The 27,121-nt window shown below is 57.3% G+C and overlaps 4 protein-coding genes across 5 annotated transcripts; 2 read left to right on the top strand and 2 right to left on the bottom strand.

Moving 5' to 3' along the window:
• Positions 1-84: 84 nt before the first annotated feature.
• Positions 85-5,376, top strand: KIF12 (kinesin family member 12). The gene is made up of 17 exons (XM_056506448.1): positions 85-252; positions 581-646; positions 774-852; positions 927-1,048; positions 1,188-1,263; positions 1,375-1,509; positions 1,595-1,730; positions 1,960-2,051; positions 2,270-2,405; positions 2,479-2,597; positions 2,705-2,809; positions 2,897-3,156; positions 3,310-3,484; positions 3,575-3,649; positions 3,728-3,864; positions 3,969-4,093; positions 4,216-5,376. Exons 1-17 carry the CDS (start codon positions 173-175, stop codon positions 4,278-4,280), a joined length of 1,983 nt encoding a protein of 660 aa, XP_056362423.1. The 5' UTR covers positions 85-172; the 3' UTR covers positions 4,281-5,376.
• VTN (vitronectin) lies at positions 4,438-8,126 on the bottom strand. Its single transcript, XM_056506449.1, has 8 exons — positions 7,859-8,126; positions 7,289-7,408; positions 6,526-6,810; positions 6,280-6,419; positions 5,871-6,027; positions 5,625-5,774; positions 4,803-5,075; positions 4,438-4,628 (listed from the first exon to the last, which is right to left on the bottom strand). Exons 1-8 carry the CDS (start codon positions 7,983-7,985, stop codon positions 4,513-4,515), a joined length of 1,368 nt encoding a protein of 455 aa, XP_056362424.1. The 5' UTR covers positions 7,986-8,126; the 3' UTR covers positions 4,438-4,512.
• Positions 8,127-10,915: 2,789 nt separating this feature from the next.
• SARM1 (sterile alpha and TIR motif containing 1) lies at positions 10,916-19,379 on the top strand. Its single transcript, XM_056506447.1, has 9 exons — positions 10,916-11,490; positions 13,916-14,534; positions 14,697-14,909; positions 15,013-15,104; positions 15,545-15,780; positions 15,876-15,969; positions 16,333-16,522; positions 16,615-16,736; positions 17,232-19,379. Exons 1-9 carry the CDS (start codon positions 11,051-11,053, stop codon positions 17,359-17,361), a joined length of 2,136 nt encoding a protein of 711 aa, XP_056362422.1. The 5' UTR covers positions 10,916-11,050; the 3' UTR covers positions 17,362-19,379.
• Positions 19,380-20,196: 817 nt separating this feature from the next.
• Positions 20,197-25,432, bottom strand: SLC46A1 (solute carrier family 46 member 1). 2 transcript variants are annotated; one of them, XM_056506809.1, is made up of 6 exons: positions 25,209-25,374; positions 24,876-25,178; positions 23,549-24,401; positions 23,147-23,230; positions 22,057-22,213; positions 20,197-21,520 (listed from the first exon to the last, which is right to left on the bottom strand). In XM_056506809.1, the coding sequence occupies exons 2-6, from the start codon at positions 25,116-25,118 to the stop codon at positions 21,442-21,444; spliced, it is 1,416 nt and encodes a 471-aa protein (XP_056362784.1). In that variant the 5' UTR covers positions 25,119-25,178; positions 25,209-25,374; the 3' UTR covers positions 20,197-21,441. The 2 variants fall into 2 exon arrangements, with proteins under 2 accessions (XP_056362784.1, XP_056362783.1); XM_056506808.1 differs by having other exon boundaries at positions 24,876-25,432.
• Positions 25,433-27,121: the final 1,689 nt, after the last annotated feature.

The raw sequence follows: 27,121 nt of genomic DNA, 5'->3' as shown, positions 1-27,121 counted from the left end.
CCCCCGCTCGCCCCCGCTGTGCGACCGCCGCTCTCCCGCAGGGCTGGCAGCGGTCAATGTTTAACCGGAGCTGTGGTACCGGTTGTGTGGGCAGCCGGGGCCAGCTGGGGGTGGCTCCCGCTGGGACCGGCCGGGCGCTGCGGGCACCCCGAGCACAGGGTGTTGGGGGCGCATGGAACCAGAGGGGGAGCGGGGCGGGGACCCCCAGCCGGACCCCCGGCCCAGAACGCTCCCACGGGGCCAGGAGAGACCGTAAGTTGTCGGGGAGACGGAGGAGACAGAGGCCATCCTGTCCTGCAGCAGCAGGACTTGGGCAGTGACTGCCCGACTGATACAGGCAGCGGGGTGGGGGGGTGGGGGAGCACCCCAAAAAGGCTGGGGGGGACAGGACCGTTCTGCGGCGACATGGCGGGGAGAGTGAGCTCAGTCCCCTGCCATGCCTCAGGGCACAGAGGAGGTGGGAGGACGGTGCGAGCACAGCATGACCGAGGGTCCCTCTACCCCAGCCCCCGGGGTGCCGGCGGGCAGACTCCCCCAGCCGGGGGGCACCCACCACCCTGCTGCCCTCTGTTCCCCAAAGGAGTCCTGGAGAGGAGCGGGAGCGCCCCTTGGAGGGCAGAGAGACGCGTCTGAGGGTGGTGCTAAGGTAAGGGGAGACGAAAGGGCTCGGGGGCGCAGCAGGAACCTTCCTGCCTGGGGCGAGGTCACAGTAGGGCTCCCCAGGGTCCCCATGCAGCGACACCTCGGTGTCCCCGTCCACACCCCACCTTTAGGGTCCGGCCACTGACCTGCACGGAGACGCGGCGAGGTGACCAGCAGGTTGTGCACAGCCTCGGTGATGGCGCCGTCCATGTAAGTGCCACCTCCCTGTCGGGATGTCGGGACTGGGGGGACTGCAGCACCCCCTGAGCCGCCGCTGTCCCCAGGTAAGCGCGGCCAGGCACGATGCCACCTTCGGCTTCAGCGCCGTGTTCGACGCCGGCGCCTCGCAGGAGGCTGTGTTCGAAGGCAGCGGGATGAGGCAGCTGGTGGAGCTGGCCATGGACGGGTGAGTCCCGCGGATCCCAGCCCTCCATCCGCCCCACGCCGGGCCATTCCGGCCCGTTTGCACTGCCCGGGCTGTGTCGGGAGGTGGCATCGCTGTGCCACCGCCAGCGGCCGTGCCTGACGCTCAGTATCTTCCACAGCTTCTCCTGCACCGTCTTTGCCTTCGGGCAGACCGGCTCGGGGAAGACTTACACCTTGATGGGACCCCTCGCCCAGGTACAACCTGACCTGATCCTGGTCGTGGGATGAGCTCTTCCCAGCCGGTCATGGGCTCTGGGAGCAGTGGTGTGCCCGATGTGACCACTCAGCATCCTGTCACCTCTGCAGAGCGAGGCCCAGCCGGCGTCCCCGGCCGTGCTGGGGCTGATGCAGCGGTCCTTCACCTGCCTCCTGGAGCAGAGCCGGAGCCGTGGCTCTGACCTGGCTCTCAGTGCCTCCTACCTGGAGATCTACAACGAACAGGTAAGTGATGCCCAGCCGCCCACTCCGGCCCTGCTGGCCCCCTGTGCCCCGCTCCCCCGGTGCCTTCCCTCTGCCGTATCCCCAGGTGCGGGACCTGCTGAGCCCGGGGCCGCCGTGCGCCCTGCCCCTGCGCTGGAGCAAAACCCGCGGCTTCTACGTGGAGAACCAGCTGAGCGTGGAATTCGAGAGCTTGGAGGCCATCGTCAGCCTGCTCCTGCAAGGTGCTGAGCTACGGGCGCAGGGCTGGGACACGTTCAGGGCGTGCTACACCCGATATGGGGGGATTCAGCCCAGGGCTGGTGGCGCTCTGATGGCAGCCAAGAGAAGCAGCTCCCCGTTCTGCTGCAGAGCCAAGGCAGGCTCGTGTCTGGCACGGGGTGGTGGGCAGTGGATGCTGTGGGGTTAGGGCAGGGATGTGGGGTGTCGTGCAATCAATTCCTCCCCCGGCAGGATCCCAGAGGCGCCGGACCTCGGCACATGCCCTCAACAGGCACTCGAGCCGCAGCCACGCCCTTCTGACCATCCACATCCGCAGCCGAGCCGTGAGAGCACGTCCTGCTCCTGGGGCGGGCTGGGGGCTCAGGGCGCAGTGCCGGGGTGCAAACAGCCCCACGGGGTGGGGGGGTCATGCTCTCCTCAAGGATACACGGGTGGGGCTGGAGTGAGCAGCCGGGAATCCTGCCCAAGATCCAGCAGTCAGGACAGTGCTGTGAACCATGGGGAAGGGGTGATCACCCTCCAACGTTGGTTGGTTCTCCAGGCCAGCACCGGCCCCAGCAAGCAGGGCACGCTGTGCTTCGTGGACCTGGCTGGCAGCGAGCGGGTGAAGGAGACCGGCTCCAGCGGGGAGCTCTCCGTGGAGGCCAACAGCATCAACCGCAGCCTCCTGGCACTGGGTAAGAGCTGGGGACCCGCCCTGGGAGAGCCCTGCTGGCCCTGTCACATCCTTTGTGGCTCGTTCTCCGGCAGGACACTGCATCTCCCTGTTGGCCAAACCCCGAGGGAAGCGAACGCACATCCCCTACCGGGACAGCAAGCTCACCCGGCTGCTGGCTCGTTCCCTGGGCGGCTCGGGCATCACCCTGATGGTAAAACCATGGAGGAGGCTGGGCAGAGGTCTCAGCCCGTGGAGAGGAGGGCTGGAAAAGGATGGTGACCCTCTGACAGTCCACCTGCATCTCTTCCTCGTTGGCAGGTCGCCTGCATCTCCCCGTCCTCGCACTGCCTCTCAGAGACTCTGAGCACGCTGCACTATGCTAGCCGTGCCCGGAGGGTGACCACCAGACCCCTGGCCAACAGGGTATTGCAGACAAGGAACTCCTCTGAGCTCCTCTACCTGCTGCTGGGACCCCCCTGACCCACCTCTTTATCCACCCATCCCTCCCAGGTGTCCCGGGAGAAGCTGCTGCAAACCTTGGAGCAAGAAATCCATGCCCTGCAGCTGGAAAACCTCTCCCTGCGCCAGCAGCTGTGCCTGCCCAGAGTGCCAGTGAGGAGCACGGAGGTCACAGGGAACCCTCCAAAAGCATGGGTGGGCTCAGGGGAGAGGTACGGCCCTTCAGGGCAGCTCCCACCAAAGGGAACCCCAGCCTGGCCCAGCCTCTACGGTCTCCTGCGGGACTTCGTGGTGGAGAACGAGCAGATGAGGTATGGGAGGCTTGTGTGGGACCCTGAATAGAGGATAAAGGGCCTGGCTGGGCAGCACCCTGCACCAACCAGCCACCCTCAGGGATTCCATAGGGCTGGGCAGGACGCTCTGGAGGCTGCCAAGCCCTGCTGGACTTCCTCACTTCTCCCCAGGCAGCCCCCAGACCGCAGTGGTGACATCCCAGCTGGCCCATCCCACAGAGGCACCCGCAGCTCCTGTGACAGCCAGCCCCTGCTCCGGAGTGCCCGCAGCCTCCATGTCCCCCACAGCCACTCGGTGAGGCACCGGCGGCCCGGCACGACACCCAGCTCTGTCCCCCGGCTGCCGGTGAGAGTGGGGGCCTGGGGTCTGCAGTGATCCTGCCCACACAGGGTGAGGATGCACAGACCACCCACCCACTGCTGTCCTCTCTTGCAGAAGCTCCCTCCTGCCTCCAGCTGCCCCAGCTGCCCGCAGTGCTGTCCTGGGCCAGGTGATGTCTCCATGTTCCAGGTACAGCCCCAGGGGTCTCTTTGGATGGGGTGGCACAGGGGGTGGCACAGCCACCTTGACCACTCTGCTCATCCCCAGGTGCTGCCAGTGCCCCCTGTGCCACAGCCAGTCCCCCCCGAGGGAAGTGCTGGTCTTCTGCCACCTGGACAGGAGGACACGGCTCTGCCTGGCTCCCGTCAGCCCCATGGGCATCCCCAGCCCCACCAGAGGAAGCGGTGAGAGGCATTCCTTGGGCATCAGCTGCAGCTCAGGAATTCCCTGGAGTTTCAGGGGGTGGTGGGACAGCAGGTGAGGGTTTGTTCATCTGTCCTCATGGCAGGAGCAGGAGCTTGTCTCAGCAGCACCCGCTGCAGAGGGAGCTGCCAGGCCCTGAGCGCGTTCCGAGCCCCGAGGGAAGGGTCATCCCTTCAGCACCACCATGGCCAGGACTGCCAGAGCCCAGAGGTGAGCAGGGCAGTGGTGGCAGGGCTTGGATGGGCACCCATCCCTGCACAGCCACCCACATGTGGGGCTGTGGACTGATCCTGGGGAGATGGAGACCTGACCCTACTGCTCCCCACTGGCAGCTGCTGGCACCGTCCCTCTCCTCCAGTGGGAAGAGGCACTGGACTGGCTGGCAGAGCAGATCTGAGCTGCCACAGGCACACCATGGATGGGACCAACATCAGGGATCTGGCACAGTCTGGGGATACAACACCAGCCCTTGGGGACATGGGATCTTGGACTGCAACGACTACGCAAAGCATGGCACAGACAGTTGGATGGATAGATGGACAGACAGACAGAGCTCTCCAGCCTGCATGGCTCTCACAGTTTATTTCTGTCTAGCTGAGGCTGTGTTGCTGGCGGCTCCAGGGATCCCATCAGGTGCTCTCCGTGGGCTGGGGGCAGTCCAGCCAGTACTGGGCGATGGAGCGGGGATAGCGCGGCCGCACCAGGTCCACGCGCTTGGTGCGCAGGTTGACACGGTAGTACTTGTCTGGGGGAAGGGGACACGGCCATCAGGACTGTCCCCAGCTCTGGGGAGCTGCCAGCCCTCACTACCAGCACCTTCCCACTGCATCCCGGAGCCCTGGGACACTGCAGAGAGAGAGGAGCCCTTCCCATGCCCCAGCAGCCCTGGTCCCACATCATTCCCAGATCCTGCACTCACCTCCTACAAAGAAGTAGACACTCTGGAGCATCTCACACGTGGAGCCCGACAGCCCATCGCTTTCAACACCTGCCGAGTCGGGGTCATTTTGCAGCCAGCTCCAGAATCCCAAATTCAGTGAGCCGTGGTGGTTGTACCTCTTGCGCTGGCGGCGAGACTTCCTCCTGCGGGGCTGGTGGGAGGCCACGTAGATGCGGCCGGCCATGGCAGCGTCCAGCCGGCTGGGCACGCCCCGCCAGTCCCGGCTGATGTACCACGGGCCATTGGCCCCGGCTGCAAAGGGGGCAGAGGGTGAGTGAGAGGGGCAGCAGCGTGTGGGGTGAGCTGAGCCCAGCCCCACAGACAGCACCCAGCACCTGCTCCGAGACCCACGGGAATGCTCTGAGGGATCCTGTGTGTCACAGTGACACCAACCAGGCACAGCCAGGAGATGCCCCCACCCCCGTGGCTGGGATCAGCCTTGTGCTGCTGAGCCTCCTTCTCCTCCTCTTTATCTTTCATTCCCCCTGCCCAGGGCTGGAGTTTTCCTGAGGCATCTCCAGCTCCAGTGATAATAAACAGTCCCCAGCGGTGACACCGTGGTGTGAGGTGGCAGGTGATGGGTTTGGTAATGTGGGGCATAAGGGCTGTAAGGGTGGGATTGGGATGCTGTGGGAGGTGCAGCTGTGGCCTGGGGGGTTCCTGTGCACGGCCTGGGCAGGACGTGATGGCTCATCCAGGCATTGCTCCCTCCTCCCTGGGTGTCTGCATCCCTTCTGCCCTGTCAAGTCCCAGCTGCTGGGACCTGCCAACCCTTTTCCCAGGGGCTGGCCCAGCCCTTACGCATCCTGCTGCCAAAGAGGAGCTGGAAAACATCCTCCCAGCTGTCCCTGTTCATGAAGGCGTAGTGCTTGAACACCGTGGAGGGGGAGGACTTCTCGCAGTCGGCCTGTGTGGGCTGCTGGGCAAAGTCGTAGGACCAGTAGTACTTGTCTAGGAGAGGATGAGCAGGGCATTAGTGGGGTACAAGCACTGGAGGGATGTGCCCAGCGGTGCCAGGTTCTGCCAGGAGCAGGGGGCTCCCCTTACCCTTGAAGAAATAGACCCTCTCATTGCCGTGGTAGCTGTGGGCAGGGAGGGCAAACGCTGCATCCACATTGTCAGGGATGCCCTCAAAGCCCTCGGAGATGTCCCTTGGGTATCCAGGGTCCAGGGCTCCGTCATCAAAGCGCCAGTACTGGGTGCCCTAGGGGATGGGGGACAGAGAGGGGTTACAGCTGCAACATCCCCCAGCCACAGGGCTGCCAGGAGGAGCAAGTGGATGCTGGGGAGCCCCATTGTGAGGCTGTGGCTGCTTGGGGTCCCAGAACAACCACAGGGATTTGGGGTGTCTGGCAACCACTCTGTGTGTGTGCATGGTAGGCGCCAGAAGGGGATATAGGGTGGGTTGGGGGGCTGTGCTGCCCACCCTGGGAGTACCCCCAGCCCTGTAGCCCACCTTGAAGAGGTAAGTCTTGCCCTGGCAGTTGATGCGTGTGAAGGCTGCATCGATGGGGCCCTCGATGCCCCAGACATCACTGATGAGCTTGGGGTAGCCAGGCCTCACGCTGGTCTTGTCCAGCTCGTAGAAATACTTCCCTGGGGAGAGAGGAGATGTAGGGGCAGCAGGAGGGACTGCAGACACCAGCCCAGAGTGACAGCATGGCAGCTTGTCCCACATGCCTGGGGAAGGTCCCCAGAGTACCTCGGAAAGCGTAAAGGGAACCGTTCTTCAGGTCGGTGAAGGCATCAAAGGGTTTCCCGCTGCACAGCTCCTCAGGCTCCTCAGACCCGGCTGGGGGGGTGACAGGCACCTCTGGCTGTGACTCCCCAGGGATTGGCTTGCTCTCTGGTGTGGTGTCCACCAGCACTGGGGTTGTGGGCAGCTCTGTGGGGTCTGCCACGGGCGCCTCGTCCGTGACAAAGTCGACAGTGAGGTTGTAGTCCAGGTAGTCGTCCTCCGGCAAGGCAAAGACATCTCCCCGGGTCACTGCAGGAGGGAGCAGCTTGGTTCCCACTGGGTTTGGGTGCAGGAGATGCTCCCTCCCAGAAAATAGAGATTTATAGAATCATGAAGTCATTAAGATTAGAAAAGCCCTCTAAGATCATCAAGTCCAGTTTAACCCAGCACTGCCAACCATGTCCCCAAGTGCCACAAGTACACTTTTTTAGAATGCTTCCAGGCATGGTGATTCCACCTGGGCAGCCTATTCCAACAGTTGAACACCCTTTCAGTAAAGACATTTTTCCTGCTATCCAATCTATCCAATTAGCATGGATCCCACACTCCAGATGGCGATGAGCCAGCTCCCAAAAACCCCATGAGCTGCAGCAAATCCTGGAGCTGACTTCACCCTGCGGACACAGGTGGGTGCAGAGCTGACCCAGCACAGACCCCACAGTGTGGAGCACCCACAGCCACCCCGTTCCCCTGTGCCCTGGCCAGGAGGGAGCCATGGGGACAGTACCTTTGGCTTTGCAGACAGTGGAGTAGTCGCTGCAGCAGCTCTGGTAGTACACACAGAGGGTGTCACACTGGCACTTGCGCCCTGAGTCGAAGCCTTCGTCACAGCGGCCCTCGCAGGAGTCTGCAAAAGCCAGCCCACAGCTCAGGAGCAGTAATGTGGAGTGGGGCAGTGGGGCCCGTGCCTCCCCCCCAACCCAGCCCCATGGGGGAAAATAAACTTGGGGATGTCCTGGTTGTGGGTACCCCACCTCTTCATGGCCAACTCCATCACCAGGGGATACAGCAGCTGCTTGCCCTGCTCCCACTCAGGTCCTGCTGGGATGGGAGCCATGGGCTAAGAGCCCAGTTCTGTACTGGCAGCCCAGCTGTGGCATGGGAAAGGATTTGCCAGGGCACCACTGACACCCATGTGCTGCCCACTTGCTTTCTGCCCATCCTGCAGCGTACAGCCAAAGTGGCCATGGCCACCATCTGCTCCTTCCCCACCCTGTCCGGCCCCTCCGTCAGCCCAGGAGCTGCTCGTGCTCCATCCCCAAAGCACCTGGCAAGGGGTTGGTGGGCTAAAACTCACCCTCTGCAGCATGGGTGGTGGCGAGCAGGGCCAGCACGAGGGCAGGGAAGAGCAGCCTCATCCTGGCTGTCCGGGAGCGCAGCCCTCCTGCGACTGTGCAGGCTGGAGCACAGCACAGCCCCAGCATCCACTGTTTGCTCAGCCTGCCCCAGAGGGAGAAAGCAAACAGCCCAAGGTCAGGGCAGGGGAAAAGGGGCAGAGATGATCTCCCACCCAGCTTCCCCCGCAGTCCACACCGAACTGGGTGTGTCTGGAGGTGGACAGGGCTGCAGTGAGCGTAAGCAGCTCCTCCCCAGACCCCGGTGCGGGTTGGGCACTGGTCAGACATTGGGGAGGGACAGCAGAAGGACAGAGTCAGGAACCAGTTTTGAGGTCCTGTCACATTCATTTCATAACATATACCCCAGAGAATAAAAGCAACCAGCTGCTTCCTAGCCTGGCCTTGGCAAAGACAAAAACTCAAATGAGATAGGATGGGGGAGCAAGGCTCAGAAGACAAAGGGAAAAGCCCCAGCCTTATGCTTGCCCAAAATATCATCATTTTGGAGGGCTTATTCTTGGGATTTCAGCTTTGTCAGTGTCACAGCTGGGAACAGACTTGGGGAGCCCCAAGGCAGGCTGGTTTGGGATGGGGCAGGTGCCACCTCTGTGTATGGGGACCAGAGGCCAGAGGTGAGCAGCCAGGGGCAGGAGCCCTCTGCACTTTCACTGCAGAAGACAAACAAAAGCCTGTGTATTTTGCTCCCATCATTCCATTTCCAACCAATCTTTTCAGTTACTAATTAATGTCGACTCAGCTCTTCTGGCAGCTCCTGATAACTCTGGGATGTTTATTTAATCAGGGGCAAGGAGCAAATGCACACGAGAGCAATCCTGCCTCTTCTGCCTCTGCTGGGACAGCAGCTCTATGGGATCTGTCTCAACCCTGGGCAGGAGTGGTGAAGCTTTGGGCTATAAGTGATGCAAGATTTGGGGGGAGAGAAACCCAAGCAGGGTGCCCACTTTTCCAGGGGTCTTTCCTCTGACAGCTCGGACACAGGCAGCTCCTGGCATTGTCCGCTCCCAGCATCTTGCTGGGAAAAGTTTTATTTGGTTTTAAGACAGGCATTTCCACCCAGAAGCCTTCAGGAGCTGAGGGCAGTTACCAGACATGAACTTTTGGGGCAAAACTTCTCCTGAAGCCCTCACCCCACTCCTTGTCGCCTGGTCTCAGCTATGGCAGGGCTGGCATTGTCCCCAGGTGCCAGCACCAGCTTAGTGCTGCATTACAGCTTCATCCCAGTCCTGGGGGACAGCAGCCCTGGGAGGGTTCAGGCTTGCAGGAGGCTCTGGGGGAGAAGGGCTGGGCATTGTCTGAGCTGCTTTGGCTGATCAGCTAAGACAAATCTCCCTCCTGCTGCTCCAGGCTCCCAACCACCAGCCACAGACCCACGAAGGCTCAGCGAGCCTTCCCTGCCAGGAGCAGATCCCAGGAGAGGGGTTGGTTGGATAACGGGGCTCCGGGGAGCTCCTGCAGCCAAGGGCTGAGCAGAGCCACTGAGGAGAACTCGGGAAATGAGGCTGATCCCCCAGGACAAGGCTGGGAACCGCCGCAGTTCCAGAGCCCAGGCTGCTGGGTCTGAAATATCCCCAAAAAGCAAAGCAAAGCAAAGCAAAGCAAAGCAAAGCAAAGCAAAGCAAAGCAAAGCAAAGCACAGCTCCCTGGGCTAGTCAGGACAAGCCTGAGGGAATGGTTTGAATTCTGCTGCCCCCGGACAGCAAATCCTCTGCTGTTCTACACTGCAACAGCCCTTATGGTTACCTCCGATTAATAATAATTTATCAAGAAAATCCTTACTGGTTCTGTGCCGAGCTTCTCCGGCAGTTTTGCGCTCCTCGAGGTGCCTTGTTTGCCGTCCTTCCTTGTGGGATGTTACTCTGTCTGTCCCTTCGTAGTGGATTCAGAGGGGATTAAGAGCGACTCTGTCACATCCAAACATCAACTCGAATTTAAGTCTCAGGCTGACCTGGCAACAACCTGGTTTTGGAGTCAAGAATTTAAGCCGCTCCTCCCAGCACATCCGAGAAGTGCCCAAAGCATTTAAGCATTTCTGCCCTGAGCACGTCTGGCCTGGAAAAAAGAAAACAAAAGAGGCCCAGGCTGCCTCTGCTCCTTCTTTTATCATGCAAATTCCGAGCCCACCCAGAAGAGCTGCTCTGAATTTCCACCAAGCAGTGGGTATTTACCCCCCTGCTGACACCAAACGGGCTCAGAACACTGTGCCAGGGGGGTCACAGCCTCACCGTGACCACCACGGTGCCCTTTACCTCCCCCCGTGCCCCCTCGCTGGTCACAGAGGGTCCTGAAGGGATGTCCTGCACAATCAGCGTGGGGGTCCCTGCCTGCCACGGGAGTGACACCTCAGCAGCAGCTCGGGCACAGTGGGGGATGTGGGCCATGGGGACAGCAGGACAAGCCCCAGCTCAGGCTGGACAGGGAGGGCTGTGGAATAGAATGGTTTGGGTTGAAAATGCAAGAGTGTCTAATTCCAAATCTTGTCACGTTCCACTAGACCAGGTTGCCCCAAGCCGCGTTTACCTGGCCTTCGACACTTTCTGGGTTGGGACATCCACAGCTTCCCTGAGCAAGTACTCCACAAGTAAAAATTTTCTCCTAATATCTAATCTAAATAGCTCATATTTAATTTTAAAACCATTCCCCTTTGTCCTATCGGTATCTATTCTTGTAAAAGGTCGCTTCTCCTTTTTTTTTTTTTTTTTTTTTTTTTAATGAGCTCCTATTTAGGCACTGAAAGGCCACAATCACAGAATCATAAAATTTAGGCTGGCAAACCCCTCAAAGCCCGACTCCAGCCGCTATCCCGGCCAAGCCCACCCCTGAACCATGTCCCCAAGTGCCACTTCTGTCAAATCCTTCCGGGGCTGGTGGCAGGAGGGGTCTGGGGGGATCTGCAGCGGGAGGGGGCTGCAGTGCCGGGACCCAGCCCCTCCTCGGAGAGGCGGCGCCAGCTCCCGGTGACATCAGCCCCGGGGACCGGGATGCTGAGCCCGGCTCGGGGAAGGCGGATCCCGCTCCGCTTCCATCTCCGCATCTCGGCAGGGCGGAGGGGGCAGCGGGGCGCATCCTCCCCCCGCAGCCGGCCCCGCAGGAGCGCGGGGTCCCTGCGGGGGATGCTGCGCTAGCGGCCGCCCATGCTCGCCCTGCTGCTGTCTCTGCACACCCTGGGCCGGTCGCTGGCCATGGCGAGCGCGGAGAAGCTGGCCGTGCCCGAGTGCGTGAGCCGGGCGGGCGGCTGGGCGGGCGGGGGGCACGGCGGGGTCTCGCCCGGGGTGGGCGCGGAGGTGCGGGAGGCGCTGGAGCGGGTGCTGCCCGCGCTGCGGCGGGCGATCGGCAGCGCCGCCCGGGCCAGCGGCGCCGAGGGGCTGCGGGCCGCCCTGTCCGAGCTGTTCCGCCTGGTGGAGGAGGCCTGGGGCATGCCCGCCGTGGGGAGGGACGTGGCCAAGGTGCTGTGCGATGTGATCCGCCTGGAGGGGGGCCTGGACCTGCTGCTCAACCTGCTCTACACCGCCGAGCTGGAGACCAAGTGCCAGGCAGGGAAACTCCTGGAGCAGATCCTGGTGGCGGAGAACAGGTGAGTCTGCAAAGAGCCCCTCACCCTGCCGGGCACAGCCCTCCCCAGCTGTTTGGGGTCAAAGGGACCTCAAACACCTCATCTCAACCCCCTGCCGTGGGCAGGGACACCTTCCACAGACCAGATTGCTTCAAGCTCCATCCAACCTGGCCTTGACCTACCTTCACCCATCCCTCACATTTCCTCCCCCCCACAAATTCCCCTGCTGAGGGTGCTCCCAGTTGCACAAACCCCACCACATCCTCCCACTCCCAGGGTCCCTGACTTGTGTCCAGGCCATGACCATGAGCTGCTCCCTTTCCCCACAGCTGGAGGAAGGAGGACCAGCCCCAGCTCAGGGGTGCTGGTGAGGACTGGGGTGTCCCCCTGAGCCCTGCTCAGCCAGGCTGAGCTGAGTCAGTTTGGCTCAGTCAGCTCAGTTTGAGTCAGAGCATCTGACCCAAAGGACAAGACGTGATTCCCCTTTAGCCATAACTGCAGCAGGAGGAGGAGGACAAAGCCACTTCCCATTGCCTTCCTGCTGCTGACCAGGGCTGGAATGAAGCCATAAGGAGGGCCCAGCTGCTCAGCAGCCCCCAGCCCCTAGTTCAGATGTGTGTGCTGCTGCCCAGGACAGGTGAGAGGTGAGATTCTGTGTGCCTGAGTGTGTGTGTGTGTGTGCACAAAGGTGCATGTGCACACCTGGCACCTGACACATCCAGATCACTGCACCCACACACAGCTCTCCCTCACAGCACCCCAAATGCACTGTGCCAGCTCTGCTCTCCCTCACAGCACCCCAACCCAGACAGGGCTCTGGAAAGTACATGGAGGGAGCCTGGCCAAAGTTTCTCTGGCTTCCTGGGAGATGTCTCTTGCTGGAGGGCTGTGGACTCATAGCCTGGGCCTCACTTCATGCACTGGCAGGCAAAAATAAGCGGCAGCTAAATCAGGAAAGCCCATTAGGGTGGAATTTAATCCCAGGAAGCATCACTGGCACAGTCTGAATTCAGCACTCAGCTTCTTAGCAAGAGAAAGCATTTGCTGGAGTTGTTTCTGCTCCAGGAGCAGTTCATGGGCCAGGGTCTTGGAGCAGCCATGGGACTCCAGGGAGGTGTGGGGTTCCCCTTTGGGTCCAAGTCTCTCACGTACAGAACTCCCCCAGTCTGTGCACAGCAGCAGAGGTGTTTAGCTGGGAGCTAGACAGGTCCTGGCTCCATCCTGCAGCTCAGGGAGCCAGGGGCCTGTTGGGGCTGTATTTGTCATCCAGCTCCATGGCTGAGTCTGGGCTTGGAGCCAGACACAGGCCGAGGGTTTTTTTTTTTTCTTTTTTTTTTCTTTCTTTTTTTTTTTTTTTCCCAGGGCTCTCCACAACATTTCCTGTCAAACCCACCCCAAGGTCAGTGAGAGCCCTGTGGGTCACAGGTTTCCCAGAAATACTCTTCCTGCCTGCCAGCACAGAGGCTGGCGTGGCATCACCTCACCATTGCTGGGGACTGAGTGTGCCACTGCCCTCATGAGCAGCAGGGCATGGGGCACCAGTGCAGTGCTGCCTCCCAAACTGGGCACTCCATCATCAGAGAAGCCCCAAATGGCCACTGCTGAGGGCAGGAATGGAGCTGCCACTCGCCCCAGGACACCTCATGGGAGCACAGCCAAGAGCTCATCTCAGAGGGTGCTGAGGCTCTGGCACAGGCTTGGACCCTGGAAGTGTCCAAGGCCAGGCTGGACAGGGCTTGGAGCACCCTGGTCTGGTGGAAGGTGTCCCTGCCCGTGGCAGGGGCTTGGAACTGGATGGGTTTTCAGGTCCCTTCCAACCCAAATCCTTCCATGACCCTGATGTCCCCTTCCTCAGTGCATTTTCAAGGCACAGCCCCATTCAGGTGTCATTTTAAGCACAGGCCTCCCAAGATCAGCCATGGCCCAGCAGCAGCTGGTGGCTGCTGGCCACCTACCCCAGGCTCTTGCTGTCTTCTTCCAGAATAGTGCAAGGAGTGGAAATAAAGAGCTTCCCTCCAGCTGCCATCCCAGGACTGACAGACCCCTGTGTTCTGTTTGTGGGCAGGGCTGCCTGTTGCTCATCCAAGTGTGAAAACCTATCCTAAGCAGTTCTTAGGGGACAAATAAGTTTCACTCCCAAACACAAAACAGCACCACAGCAATGCTCCATTTCTAGCCTGGCATTAACCTGCCCTGCCTGTTAATTGCTATGAAGATCTTACCTTGAGCATGAGAGCATCCAGCAAGGGGGTCCTGGGCTGTGCACCCCAAGACAAGATCTTCCATAGGATCCAGACAGGTTCCTCCAACACCAGCCTTGCTGCACTGCATGTCAGCTGTCCTACAGGGAAACATCTGTCTGCCCTGGGATAAATGTCACCAAGGCACAGGCCACAGCAGTCACTGTTGTCACTCCTTGTCCCTCACCTGCCTCTCCCTCCCGCAGGGACCGGATCGCCCGGATCGGTCTGGGAGTGATCCTGAACTTGGCCAAGGAGCGAGATGTGCCCCAGCTGGCTCAGAGCGTCTCTGGGATCCTGGAGCACATGTTCAAACACTCGGAGGAGACCTGCTTCCAGCTCATCTCCAACGGAGGGCTGGACAGCATCCTGTACTGGTGCCGCTGGACGGAGCGCGCCGTGCTGCGCCACTGCGCCATGGCCTTGGCCAACTGCGCCATGTACGGGGGCCAGGCCAACCAGCGCCTGATGATCGAGAAGAAGGCGGCAGAGTGGCTTTTCCCGCTGGCCTTCTCCAAGGACGACGAGCTGATCCGGCTGCACGCCTGCCTGGCCATCACGGTGCTGGCCACCAACAAGGAGATCGAGAAGGAGGTGGAGCGCTCGGGGACGCTGGCGCTGGTGGAGCCCTTCATCGCCTCGCTGGACCCCGAGCAGTTCGCCAGGGAGATGCTGGGCAGCAGTGACAACATCCAGGGGAGGACAGCGCAGGACCTGCAGCGCCTCGTGCCCCTGCTGGACAGCTCCCGGCTGGAGGCCCAGTGCATCGCCGCCTTCTACCTCTGCACCGAGGCTGCCATCAAAGCCAGGCAGAAGAAAACACAGGTAAAGGGTAGGTTGGCCTGGAGGAAGGTGATGACAGAGGGAAGGGGTGCCACAGCTGCATCTTGGCGTCACCAAACACCTCGGGCCTCGCCTGGCCCGGCACAGTCGTTGGGAAGAGGATGAGGGGAAGCAAAGTGATGCCTCCTCCCTTTGTGTCCCCAGATTTTCAGTGAGATCGGGGCCACGCAGAGCCTCAAGAGGATTGTGTGCTACTCCACCAGCAGCACCACCTCCGCCCTGGCCAAAAAGGTGCTGCGCATGATAGGGGAGGAGGTTCCTCGGCGCATCCTGCCCACGGTTCCCAACTGGAAATCCTGCGAGGTGCAGACGTGGCTGCAGCAGATCGGATTCAACAAATACTGCCAGAGCTTCCTGGTAGGGCTTTGTGCTGGGGGAGGGACAATCCTGCCCCATCTCGCAGCAGAGGTGCAAGCATCTCACCCAGCTTTTCTCACCCAGCCTGGATTTCTCTTGGCAGGATCACCAGGTGGATGGGGACATTCTCCTGAGGCTGACAGAGCAGGAGCTGCAGAAGGATTTGGGGATGGACTCCAGCATCACTCGGAAAAGGTAGTACCACCACCAGGGCACACTGGGCTCCCTCAGGGCCATCACCACAGTGGCAGAGCCAGGGACAAGGTCTCTGCCTTTCCCCTCTTGCAAAAACAGGAACAGAGATCCTCCAGCTGCAAAACCTGGACTGGCAGGGCTTTTCCACTGCACTTCCTTGCAGTCCCAGAGACTGCAAGGGACCACTGCATGGCAGAGGTGTGGGTGGGGGAAAAGCCACCTATAGCACAGGGCAGGTGGGATTGTACGAGCTACCCAGAAAGATGGGAACTTACCTTAGCTGAGCTCCTCACACCTTGGTGTCACGAGGAGCAGCACTCCCTGTTTCCTGGAGCTCATCCTTCCCCCTGGCACGGAGCTGCACTCCCACCTGAGCAGGTAAAAGCTGTGGCACCATGTGTCTCTAAGTGCAGCTGGTGCTCCGTTCATTCCTCCCCCAGGTTTTTCCGGGAGCTGACGGAGCTCAAGACCTTCGCCAACTACTCCACGTGTGACCGCAGCAACCTGGCCGACTGGCTGGGGGGCATCGACCCCAAGTTCCGGCAGTACACCTACAACCTGCTCACCTGCGGCATCGACCGCAACTTCCTGCACCGGGTGACGGAGCAGCAGCTGCAGGAGGATTGCCACGTCCACACCGGCTTCCACCGCGTCCGCATCCTCACCGCGGCCAGGGGTGCGGCTCCCAGGGGAGGGCAGGGTGTGGAGGGCTCTTTGGGATGAGCTGCTGGGGGGGTTTTTGACTTCTGGTGGTTGTTTTGCGCTGCCCAGAAACGCTTCACTCCCCCATCACGCTGCAAACCACGTCCAACGGGACCGACGTGTTCATCAGCTACCGGAGGAGCACCGGCTCGCAGCTGGCCAGGTGAGCCCTGCAGGGAGCAGGGAAGGCCAGGGGGAAGGAAGGTGGGTGGTCATTTGTGGGAAAATGGGGAGGAGGGAGAGGTTGCCAAAAGGTGCAGAGCAAATGGGGACAGCACACTGCACAGTGGACAGACCAATTCTCAGTCCCGTCACCGCCACTTTGGCACTGACTGACCCTTCCCTCACATCCTAGGGGATCACAGCATGGAGTCAATGTCAGCTCCTTGTGTTCTCTGCATGTGCCCAGACAGCTGGGCTGGAGCTGGCACTCATTCCCAGCTCCTCTGTCTCACCATGTCTCAGCCAACGTGGTGAGACAGCAAATGAAACCTCTGCTCATGGTGCTGTCCCCTCTTGCCACCAGCCTGCTGAAGGTGCACCTGCAGCTCCACGGCTTCAGCGTGTTCATCGACGTGGAGAAGCTGGAGGCAGGGAAGTTTGAAGATAAGCTGATCCAGAGTGTCCTGAGTGCCCGGAATTTTGTGCTGGTCCTCTCACCAAATGCACTGGATAAATGCATGGAGGACCCCGAGTGCAAGGACTGGGTACACAAGGTAAGAGATGCCACCAGGTGGACACTGGAGTGGGAGGGAGCTGGTGAGGGACTGATACAGGCCATGAACACCTGCATGTTCTGTTCCTGCAGGAGATTGTGACAGCCCTGAACTCTGGAAAGAACATTGTACCTGTCACAGACCATTTTGAGTGGCCGGACCCAGAAACGCTTCCCAAGGACATGAGGGCTGTCCTGAAATTTAATGGCATCATGTAAGCACCTTGTGTGCCATGGGATTCCTTGACACTTGGGGAGAACAACTTGCATAAGGAGTAGCAAAGAGCCTGAGGGCATTGGGACAAACAGATGAGGGAGGCAGAACAGGTCAAAGGGACACTGAGTCACTCCAGGTGTTCCAGAGCATGCAGGGAGCAAAGGTTCCCACCACATCCCTGCTGCTGGTGTGCTGTCTCTCCTCTGGGTGACAGAGAGGTCACTGCTGGGAGGACACCCATCCTCAGACAGGAGTGATGCTGGCAGGTTTTACAGCTCACCTGGGTTTCTTTTTTCCCCCCTGCTTTCCCTTTGTGCATCCCATCCCTGGCAGGGGATTCTGCAGCATCCCTGGGGAAAAGGGAGCTGGGCAAAAAGAGAGCTGGGGTGGAAGAAAAAGGGTCTCTGATTCCTGACTCAAATGAACTGAGCTATCTTGTGGCACACCAGACATGACAGAAAAAGTAAACATCACATTTTCCCCTCGGATACAGGTGGTCCCACGAGTACCAGGAGGCCACGATTGACAAAATCATCCGCTTCCTGCAGGGCCGCTCCTCCCGGGACTCCTCGGCTGGGTCAGAGAACGGGCTGGACTGTTTGCACTCCCTGGGGCAGAGCTAGACCCAGGACAGCAGCCCCAGAGACTCCCAGCTGACCCTTTTTTTGTGTGGGTCCAAATTTATCCCTCCTGACTTTTTCCCATATTTGAGAGAAAACCTGTGGCTCTTACTCCTTCCTCACCCTCCAAATGCAAACCCCTGGCCCCCAAAGGACAGCATTCACTGGGGAGCCAAGCCAGGCTGGACTCTGGGATGGATTTTGTGTCTTCAACGAGCTCCTGTGGGGTGGCAGGACATGCATGGGGTGTGAGAGAGACTTGTGACCCCCAAAGCAGCTGCAGCTTCCCCCAGAAGCACGTCCAAAGAGGAAGAACCTCTGGAAAACTGAGAACTGAAGTGTTGACAATCCACCATAAGAGGATTCAAAGGAGAGAAGGGCAATTAAGAGGAATGTGTGGCTTTGCTGTGTGCCCCAGAAATATCCTTGTGGTCAGAAGCTGAGAGCAGGAAAGGGCAAATAAAAACTAAGCCCTAACAAAATCTTTGTGTTTGGGAAAGATAACCCACAGGGGCCTTCTGAAGTGCTTTATCTTTCCCAGCAATGTCCCTTTATCACAAGAGCTCCTAACCTGCTCAAAAGACTTCCACCTCCCAGTGCTGCAAAACCACTGTGTGCTCTTAACTCTGGCAGTGGAAATTTGGGGTTAGACCCTGTGAAGTTTCTGCAGGATCTCTGCAAAAAGTGCTTTTTAAATACCCTCCTTCCCTCCATCTGAAGTCTCAGCTTCACCACTTTATCAGGTCTGTATTTTCAGGGCACTGGAGGCTGGATTGTGACCCTGGAAATCTTCTATCCATGCAGGGATGATGCTACTTGCTGTGCTTGTGGGGTTATTCTGCCCTGTGGCTGTATTTTATCCTGCTCCACAGCAGATCTCCCGTGGTCTGTGCCTTCAGCAGGAGCTGGTGAATCTCTCTGCTGACCACCACACCCCCACAGCCCTGGCTGAGCTCCTCAGGGCTGTTCCTACTGCTGGATGCAATTCCAAGTAGCACTTGTTTCTTCCTATCAACCTCCTCTCAACACCCACTGGGGCTTTTTGCAGCTCCTCACCTTAAAATATCAAGAAAAAGTGAAGAAAAAGGGCTGGCAAAGGGTGCTCCAGCTGGGAGCAGGACCATCAGAGCCTGCTGGTGAGAACCATGGGCATCCTGACACAAATCCCTGCATTCCTCACTCCAGGCTGCTGAATCACCTTCCAGAAGCAGCAGGCTCCTCTTCCTGCTTGAGAAGAATTCAACCCTTCCAGGAGGTAACAAGGAGTCTCAGCCACCTTGTCCTCCTCCTGGCTCTCCCTGGAGCCCTGCTTTAACTGTCAGGAACAAACACTTTTTTCTTTTGGCTTGGATCCATTAACATTTCAGAAAAAAAAAAAAAGTTAATTCTAGTGTTTTATGGATAGTTCTTATCAGCTCACAGTTAATGGCATCTTTGCTCTCCAGTGAAAGGTTAATAGCCATATCTGCCTGGTGTTTATCAGAATTAGGATCCATCTAATCTCCAGATTCAAGAGCAAGAAGCCAGCAGATGAGCCCAAAGGTGAATCTGCCAAAGCATAAAAGTCTCTTGTGAGCTGCTTCAGGGAAAATCCTTCAGGAACTGGATGTCAGGGCCTCCATGACCTCTGCAGTCCCACACAAACAGTCCTAAGGATTTTTCTCCCTTCAGTAATACCTGGTAAGATGACTGTGTCTTGTTTCCCAGGAGCTCTGCAGCCTCACCCAGCGCTCAATGGGGAGATTTACTTGTTCTCCACAGCTCAGGTGTCTCACCTGAAACAAGATCCCATCTCCAGCTGCCCAGACTGTGACTCCTCCTGTTTACCCATCATTATCTTCACCTTTATGAACCTGCCCTACTTCTGCCAAAACATCCCACACCCAGCCCTTTCCAGCTGGAGCAGTCCCAAGGAAATCAATTCCTCTGCCCTCACCTCCCTCATTCCTTTGCTCTGCCACGTCAAAAGTGTTTGGAATTATTCAATCAGGTGTTATTAATAAACCTGGTTTTTACTGTAAATCCCCACCTCTTTGTCTGTGTCACATGCTTTTCTCCCTGCAGGCTTTTCACACTTGTTTTCCCTTGCCACTGTGAAGCAGAACTGACATTCCCAAGCACCATTCCCTGCAGGAACCCCCCACTGCCCACTCACCTCTGCATGCACTGATGCACTGCTGCCCCAGGGACTCTGCCTGCTGTCACCAGCCATGGCTGCACTCTTGCAACCCTTGGAGCACAGCCTAGAAAAACTCTGGTTTAATTTTTTTAATAAGCCATAATTGCTGCCATTGAATTTCCCCCCATGCAGAGCCAGGTTTCACCTCACTGCACAACACTGAATTAGCACCCATGGAGGGGAGAGGATCTCACTTCACAATCAGTTGGGCCACAAACATCTACTGCAACATTCAGCATGCCCTGTTCCTTGGGGAGGCCAATTCCAGGCTTAGCCCAGCAGTCAGACCTGTTACTCCAATGTTCCCTGGCATAACTGCTTGCAGCAAGTGGCATAACACCAAGTTCTTAAAGCCTCCCTGCTTCTCTGCCTCCCAGTTCTGCTTTTACCACAAACTCCCAAAGGACAGGTACAAAGCTGGGTACAAGCATTTCACATTTTCTGCACACTAAAGGACAGGTTTCACACAAAGCTCTGCTGCAAGCTTTACTCTGGTGGTCAGGAAAAGCGAGGTTTTTTTCCTGACTTTTCACTCTCACACACTCATTCTCCACGAGACAGATAAATTCCTGCTGCTCTTTCTTTACTGCAATCTTCAATAAAGGACTGAGAATGCAAATAATGGAGAGAAACCCCAAATGAATCAAGGACAAACGATATTAACAGCTGCACAAGATACCCAGAGTTTAATTAACCAAAAAAAAGCATGGAGGTTTTATTTATTCTGAAAGTAATAGTAAAGTCATTACTGAATGTACCTGAACAGTGTGTGCAGTGCAGTGTGCACAGAACTGCTGCTTTATGGCACGTTGAAGAAAAAAAAATGGATTGCAGCAACACAGGTAATGCATTGGAAAGAACAATTATAAGCACCATGGAGTTTGCTTGCTGGCATCAACAGATCCCAGGACAGGCAGCAGAACTGAGGTCATTAACACAAGATTACACATACAACAAAAATGATTAATCATAGAGACACTGGTCCTGTCCCCACTCCAGCTTGCTGAGGAAGGCTCTGGACAAGCACAGCAGTGATTTCAGATTACTGGGGCACACCTATCAAACTGGGGCTCAGCTTTGCTGTTTAAAGGGGGAACAATTCTGACAATTTTCTCCTTAACTTCACAGTTTTTGGCAACTGTCAATTAAGGCACCTACAGAAGGAGCTGCTTCAAGGATCCTCACGGGTCCCTCCCAACCCAGGGTTTATTCTACTGGCACTGCAGTATTCTCAGATGATCTGTTACTTCTCAAAGGCACCTCTGAGATCCTAGGCTGAGCTGCAGACAGGCAGGACATACCACTGGCATTCCTACCACAGTTCCATGGATTAGATCCTCTCCTTAGGAAACCTCTGACTTGCAAAACTAAATCTGGTTCAGTCAGTAAGGACAGCAACAGCACTCCTGTGCTAAACTATCCCTCTCCATAAGGATTTTGTGGTCTGGCATGTCACATTTGTTGGGTTTTTACTGGCAATGTGATGATCTGGAGCACAGATCTTCCCCCCAGCAGGACACTGTTGGGTGCTCATCTGCAGCACACTGGAATACTCTGAGGGGAAAATGCTTTGCAATTAAACCAGAACTCAGTCCTCTCTCCCAACTAAAATCACAGCAGAGCCTTCTGGCCCCCACCAAACCACAAATCAGCCTTGCAAAAGGCCCACAACAGCTTGATTGGCTTTTGGGTCTCTTGGGTTTTCCCAGATAAGCCAACACAGCATTGAGGAGGCATTCACAGCTTCAAATCAAGTTTCTCCTGTGATTTCCAATTATTTGGCATTTAAAAGTTAGTAAGGACAAGCAGGGTGTCCCTCCCACACTGATCTGTCCTTTGAGGGAAGAATAAAGTGCAATTTTCATCTGGACACTGCTGTGCTGGCCAATTCCTTGTTGTTAAATTCAGTCTTTTGCAGGGGACAGGGAAGAATCTTGGAAGTCGTCGTCGTAGTTGTGTTTTGAATCCCAGATTTGTATCCACCTAGAAAAGAATGAACAGTTTCAGCTTTCAAAGGCACATGAGGATATTGCTGAATTGAGTGAGTCTTAAAAGTTTCAGAAGAACAAAACAAAATTACCCTGCCAGGAGCTGCTGCACTTGTGCAAATCCCAACACATTCCCTCTCCCTGAACCTACCAGGGGATTTGTTTTCTATCACAGCAAAACTTCTCCTTTAATTACTAAAGAAATTACAGAAAGAGAGACTGCTGAGAGAGCTCCATCTCTTCCATGAAGAACTTTCAAATTCAGTTCCAGATTTTGGATTCCATTGAGGGTGGAGTGAGTCTTTGAAATGCTTTGAATATTGGCAGCTACATTACTCAGGCTGCAGGTTTATCCCTAGGATTCAGATTCCAAAATAAATGACCTGCACCTCTTTTTACTGGAGCATCAGACCCCCTCTCACAACCATAACTGAAAATATGCCTTAAAAACTGCCAGCTTCTATCATAAGAGTAAATAGTATTTTCCATATGACAGTGAATGGCAAATTTTGGACATTTGAAGTAAATTACCCAAGGATAGCTGCTGGAATAAGGAGGAGTATAGCCCCAAAGAGAAATGGGAATCCCCTCATGAAGTGCAGGGTGGCAGGGTAGAGAGAGTTGAACACTCCTGTAGACACAAGTGAGCACAGCCCTTGCACACAGGCAACAGAAGCAAAGAGAGCACCTGGAAAAGAGAGATAATTGATGGTGAGATAGGCAGGTGGTTATTGCCTGCAAACAGCTGTAATACACCACAAGATTGGATTCTGCCAATCTTTCCAAGGGTCTGCACTGGCCATCAGAAAGGTGAGTGAATATCAAGTGTGGTGAGGTGGGACAGGACTGGCCAAGACCACCCCATCACCTGCAGGAGATGACCAGGGCATCATCCATCAGCTGGACTGTAAATGCTCCAGGCCAGGGCTCTATAGATCTGCTTATTGCCAAGCACCTCTTATCACTTGTTAAACATTAAGAACAGCAGGAGATTTAGCACCATAAACCTGCTGCATGCGCCGTGGCCGTTCTAAAATAAGAAACATGACTTGTGCAGAATCACCTCTCGACCATTGCCACCCAAATTCCCTCCTGCCCCTGTCTGCCTCGGAGACATTCCTATGCTGTGTTTCACAGCAAGTGCAAAGCCTCCAAAAACAGAACTGGACAAAAGGCAAATATGCTCCTCCTACAGGTTATCCATGATCATTCACCATGGTCAGTGACACAACCCTCCAACACCGCCTGGTTCTTCCCACTGCTACTGATCTACAGAGAACAGTCATGGTCAGGAGAATAACTCTTTTCTCCTTGTTACATAGTCAGTTTTAACTCTTGCTCCTTGCTCTCATTTTGGAAATGTACGGATGAATCAAGTATTCCTGCTTTTCTTCCCTTGTTCTCATTTTGGAAATGCAGCAAACCTGAATCAAAGAATGACAATTATTTGGGGAAAAAAAAAAAAAAAAAAAAAAAAAGTTACTCTGGGCCTCAGGGTGAATGCAGGGGCACAGAATTCCAGAAGAGCCAGGGAACTCCTAACCTCCCCAGAGACTGGTTTCAGTATTCCAAGAAGAAAGTGTTTCAGGATCTGGCTTAAGCACACTGGTTAATTCCTTACCCTGCTCTGTCTCACTGACCAGCTTGGAGAGCTTGGATCTGATGACTGGAGTGGGTGCCATGGAAAGGAACAGAATTCCATAACCTGTGAGCAAGACATAGCACATTAGAGAAAGCTCAATTGAAAAATAAAGTCTCCCAAGTCAGAAATCTGCAGCTGCTGGCAGTGTGTCACTGCTATACTTAGACACAATTAACCCTCCTGGATATCATAAGGCACTTCAGTCTGTGCCTGCAGTGTAATACAGATCTGGGAAGCCAATGGATGCACTTCCAACTTCAGTGTTTGGCCAACACTGCCCTCAGCAAGGCACAATTTTGTTGCTGCACGACGCAGAACTTCCTCACGTGCCTGAAGCACACAACCAGCCTGAAAAACAGGGATCAAACCCTTCAGCATCACCTGCAAACATCAGAGGCGTTGTGGTAGCAAGGGACATCACCACCAGCCCAGCAATGTTGGAGAGCAGTCCTATCTCTGCCACCCAGGTGTCCTCGAGGCAGAGCTGCAGCAGCCTCAGCCCCGCCAGGCTGCTCAGGTAAGCCAGGTAGTTGGCGGCCGAGCCGTACCCGATGAGGTCGGACGTCCAGCAGAGAGGGAAGCCGAGCTCGTACAAAACATAAATGTCCTTGGCTCCAAAATGCACGGTGACAATCACAAAGAAAGCCAGGGAGTACAGAGCCAGCTTCCACCTGGAGCTGGGGCGCTCCGGCGCCGTGTACAGCCGGTACACAGCCTTGTAGTGGCTGAGCGTGAACAGCTTGGCCTCCTTCTTCTGCCTCACCGACTCCCGCAGGAAGAAAGCGGCGTAGAGCGTGGCGGCCAGGCTGGCAGCAAAGGCCAGCCAGAAGGGGTTGATGTAGCCCTGGGCCTTGCGCCACTGGCCGCCGCCGATGCTGGCCACCATGCCCGCGACGCCCAGGCAGGCCTCGAGCACGGCCACGCGGAACGTCCGCGCGCGCCGCTCGCTCGTGTCGGCCACGTAGGAGAAGCAGCTGGCCAGGATCAGGTTGTAGTCGCCCGTGAGGCCGCTCACGATGCGTCCCAGCAGGAAGAAGGCGACGTGCAGCTCCAGGTACATGACCAGCAGGTAGATGCCGGTCTGCAGCGCCATGCCCGCCGTCGGCAGGATCAGCGCCGGGCGCCGGCCCACGCTGTCGCTCCAGGGGCCAAAGAGGGTCACGGAGAACAGGCAGGCGAAGAAACCTCCCAGGTTGATGTAGAGGTTCCAGCGGGACACCAGGGCTTCCACCTCCTGCAGGAGAAACAGGCAGATGAGAAGCTGCAGCAGCACCCAGTGCCACACTGGGCTCCCCACTCCTTTTGGGGCTCCCTGCTTCCATCACACTCCTCCTCCAGGCTCCCTGCTCCCTTTGGGGCTCCATCACGTTCCCTTTCCCTTCCGGGCTCCCCACTGCTTTTGGGGCTCCCTGCTTCCATCACACTCCTCCTCCAGGCTCCCTGCTCCCTTTGGGGCTCCCTGTTCCCTCCTGACTCTGATTCCAGGGACTCCCCGCTCCTCTCAAGCTCCCTGCTCCCCTTGGGGCACCTCTCTCCCCGCGTTCCCTCAGAGTTTCCCTCTTCCCTGCGACCTATTGTTCCCACTCCCTCCGTGGCTCCCCAATCCCCCGGACTCCCCTTTTTCCCCGGGGTCCCCATCTATCCTGTGCCTCCCCTCTCCCCTGGGCACTCCCGTTCCCCGGGATCCCCCGTTCCCCGGGGTCCCCACCTGCCGCAGGGGGTCGGCGGTAGCGTTGCCGTCCCCGCAGCCGGCAGAGTCGCTGCTGTTGCGGTCGCTGTAGCCGTGCTCGGCTCCCAGCCGGTCCCACAGGTACTGGGTGGCCAGCGGGCCCTGCAGCCCCAGCGACACGGTGGCCAGGAACACCAGCGGCTCCACGGCGAGCAGCGACGGGCGGCAGCGGCCGGGGGGCACCGGGGGCTCGGCGGGCGGCGGAGCGGCCATGGCGGCCATGGAGGGGCGGAGGCTCCGCCGGAACGGGACTGGCACGGCTCGGCTCCGCCCGGGATAGCACTGACACGGCTCCGCCGGAACGGGACTGACACGGCTCGGCTCCACCCGGGATAGCACTGACACGGCTCCGCCGGAACGGGACTGACACGGCTCGGCTCCGCCCGGGATAGTACTGACTCGGCTCCGCCCGGAACGGGACTGGCACACCTCCGCCCGAGATAGCACTGACAGGGCTCCGCCCGGAACGGGATTGGATCGGCTCCGCCCGGGATGGGACTGGCACACCTCCGCCCGGGATAGTATTGACTCGGCTCCGCCCGGAACGGGACTGGCACGGCTCCGCCCGGAACGGGACTGGCACACCTCCGCCCGATATAGTATTGACTCGGCTCCGCCCGGAACGGGACTGACACGGCTCCGCCCGGGATGGGACTGGATCGGCTCCGCCCGGAACGGGACTGGATCGGCTCCGCCCGGGATGGGACTGGATCGGCTCCGCCCGGGATGGGACTGACTCGGCTCCGCCCGGAACGGGACTGGATCGGCTCTGCCCGGAACGGGACTGGATCGGCTCCGCCCGGAACGGAACTGGATCGGCTCTGCCCGGAACGGGACTGGATCGGCTCCGCCCGGAACGGGACTGACACGGCTCCGCCCGGAACGGGACTGACTCGGCTCCGCCCGGAACGGGACTGGATCGGCTCCGCCCGGAACGGGACTGACTCGGCTCCGCCCGGAACGGGACTGGATCGGCTCCGCCCGGAACGGGACTGACACGGCTCCGCCCGGAGCGGGACTGACACGGCTCCGCCCGGGATGGGACTGGATCGGCTCCGCCCGGGATGGGACTGGATCGGCTCCGCTCGGGGTGGTTCAGTCTCCGCTCCGCCCGGAACGGGACCGGCTCCGCTCCCTCTCACGCCGGGCTAAAGGTGCTAAAGGTGCAGCAGTCAGTGCACTCTCAGGGAGTGATGTTCCACAAAGTTATCTAATTTTGAGGTGAGAAAAGCCCTCTGAGATCGAGTCCAAGGTTAACCCAGCACGGCCAAAGCCAGCGCTGAACCATGTCCCCTAGTGCCACATGCTGACACTGTTAGATCCCGGCTCCTACACTTGCCTGGGCAGCCTGTGCTAGTGCCCAAACATCCTCCGTGTTCAGAACCTTTTCCTAAACCCCCTGATATGCCTTCATGCTGTTCCTGCTCACCAGCCCCTGCCCCTCCTGAGGAAGCTGCAGAATGCCATGAAGGCTCCCTTCAGTGTTCTCCAGGCTCAACAAACCAAGCAAAACAAAAATCAACATTTTAACTGCACTGGGATCAGCAAAATATTGTATTTAGCAATATACACTCACTTCTATTACTTCACAGCATGTTAGAAGATATTTCTTTTTATAAAGGACAAAATAACTTATGAACTCAGTTAATAAAGAAAGTTCTGGCTGTGATGTTTGGTTTCCTATGAGGTTTGGCTGCCTCGAAGAGCGGACCAGGAAGCAAAGACCAAGTTGTCCTTTAAATACAAAGCACGTGATTCAGAGTATTAGATTAACCCGTTTATATAAACTAGAGCAGTTCACACTGATATAAACTGGCATGGCTCTTCTGACAGCACCGAGGTGCTCATGGCCCACAGGAAAAGCTTGGGCAAGATATAAACCACTCATTTTGCAGTAAAACACTTACAGAACTCATTTTTAGTGTCTGAAAGTATTCTGACTCACATGACAGTGGCAACCACTTCTGTGGAGGTGCTGCTTTTAAAGAACAGGCACAGTTCTTCAGCTGAGACCCTTCCACGTGGGTATTTACACTCCATAAATGAGGCTGCAGCTGGAGGCCAACCTTTGTGTTGCAGACATGCAAAAACGAGATGTTCTTTTAGATTTCCATTGCAACCTTAGGGGATAAGAGCAAACAGCACAAAAATGTCTTTACTATTGGCTGCTGTCACTACACCTTACTTATCAGTCAGTAATTAAACATTCAGTGGATGCAAGATGG

The sequence above is a fragment of the Oenanthe melanoleuca genome, chromosome 19 (assembly GCF_029582105.1).
Source record: "Oenanthe melanoleuca isolate GR-GAL-2019-014 chromosome 19, OMel1.0, whole genome shotgun sequence".
In the NCBI taxonomy this organism is placed as follows: Eukaryota; Metazoa; Chordata; class Aves; order Passeriformes; family Muscicapidae; genus Oenanthe; species Oenanthe melanoleuca.
The sequence above is the reverse complement of the archived record's forward strand: the minus strand, read 5'-3'. Positions and strand labels throughout refer to the sequence as shown.

Bases quoted from the DNA above. Each gene is read 5' to 3' on its own strand.
- KIF12 (XM_056506448.1), top strand. From the start codon at position 173: ATGGAACCAGAGGGGGAGCGGGGCGGGGACCCCCAGCCGGACCCCCGG. The intron at 2,810-2,896 runs GTATTGCAGACA...CATCCCTCCCAG, and splicing joins CCAGACCCCTGGCCAACAGG to GTGTCCCGGGAGAAGCTGCT. The intron at 3,485-3,574 runs GTGAGAGTGGGG...CCTCTCTTGCAG, and splicing joins GCTCTGTCCCCCGGCTGCCG to AAGCTCCCTCCTGCCTCCAG.
- VTN (XM_056506449.1), bottom strand. From the start codon at position 7,985: ATGCTGGGGCTGTGCTGTGCTCCAGCCTGCACAGTCGCAGGAGGGCTG. The intron at 6,811-7,288 runs GTACTGTCCCCA...TCCCTCCTGCAG, and splicing joins CACTGTCTGCAAAGCCAAAG to TGACCCGGGGAGATGTCTTT. The intron at 6,420-6,525 runs GTACTCTGGGGA...CTCTCTCCCCAG, and splicing joins TTCCCTTTACGCTTTCCGAG to GGAAGTATTTCTACGAGCTG.
- SARM1 (XM_056506447.1), top strand. From the start codon at position 11,051: ATGCTCGCCCTGCTGCTGTCTCTGCACACCCTGGGCCGGTCGCTGGCC. The intron at 16,523-16,614 runs GTAAGAGATGCC...CTGTTCCTGCAG, and splicing joins GCAAGGACTGGGTACACAAG to GAGATTGTGACAGCCCTGAA. The intron at 16,737-17,231 runs GTAAGCACCTTG...CCTCGGATACAG, and splicing joins CTGAAATTTAATGGCATCAT to GTGGTCCCACGAGTACCAGG.
- SLC46A1 (XM_056506808.1), bottom strand. From the start codon at position 25,118: ATGGCCGCCATGGCCGCTCCGCCGCCCGCCGAGCCCCCGGTGCCCCCC. The intron at 24,402-24,875 runs GTGGGGACCCCG...TTTCTCCTGCAG, and splicing joins CCGCCGACCCCCTGCGGCAG to GAGGTGGAAGCCCTGGTGTC. The intron at 21,521-22,056 runs GTAATTTACTTC...ATTCTTTTCTAG, and splicing joins ATTCCAGCAGCTATCCTTGG to GTGGATACAAATCTGGGATT.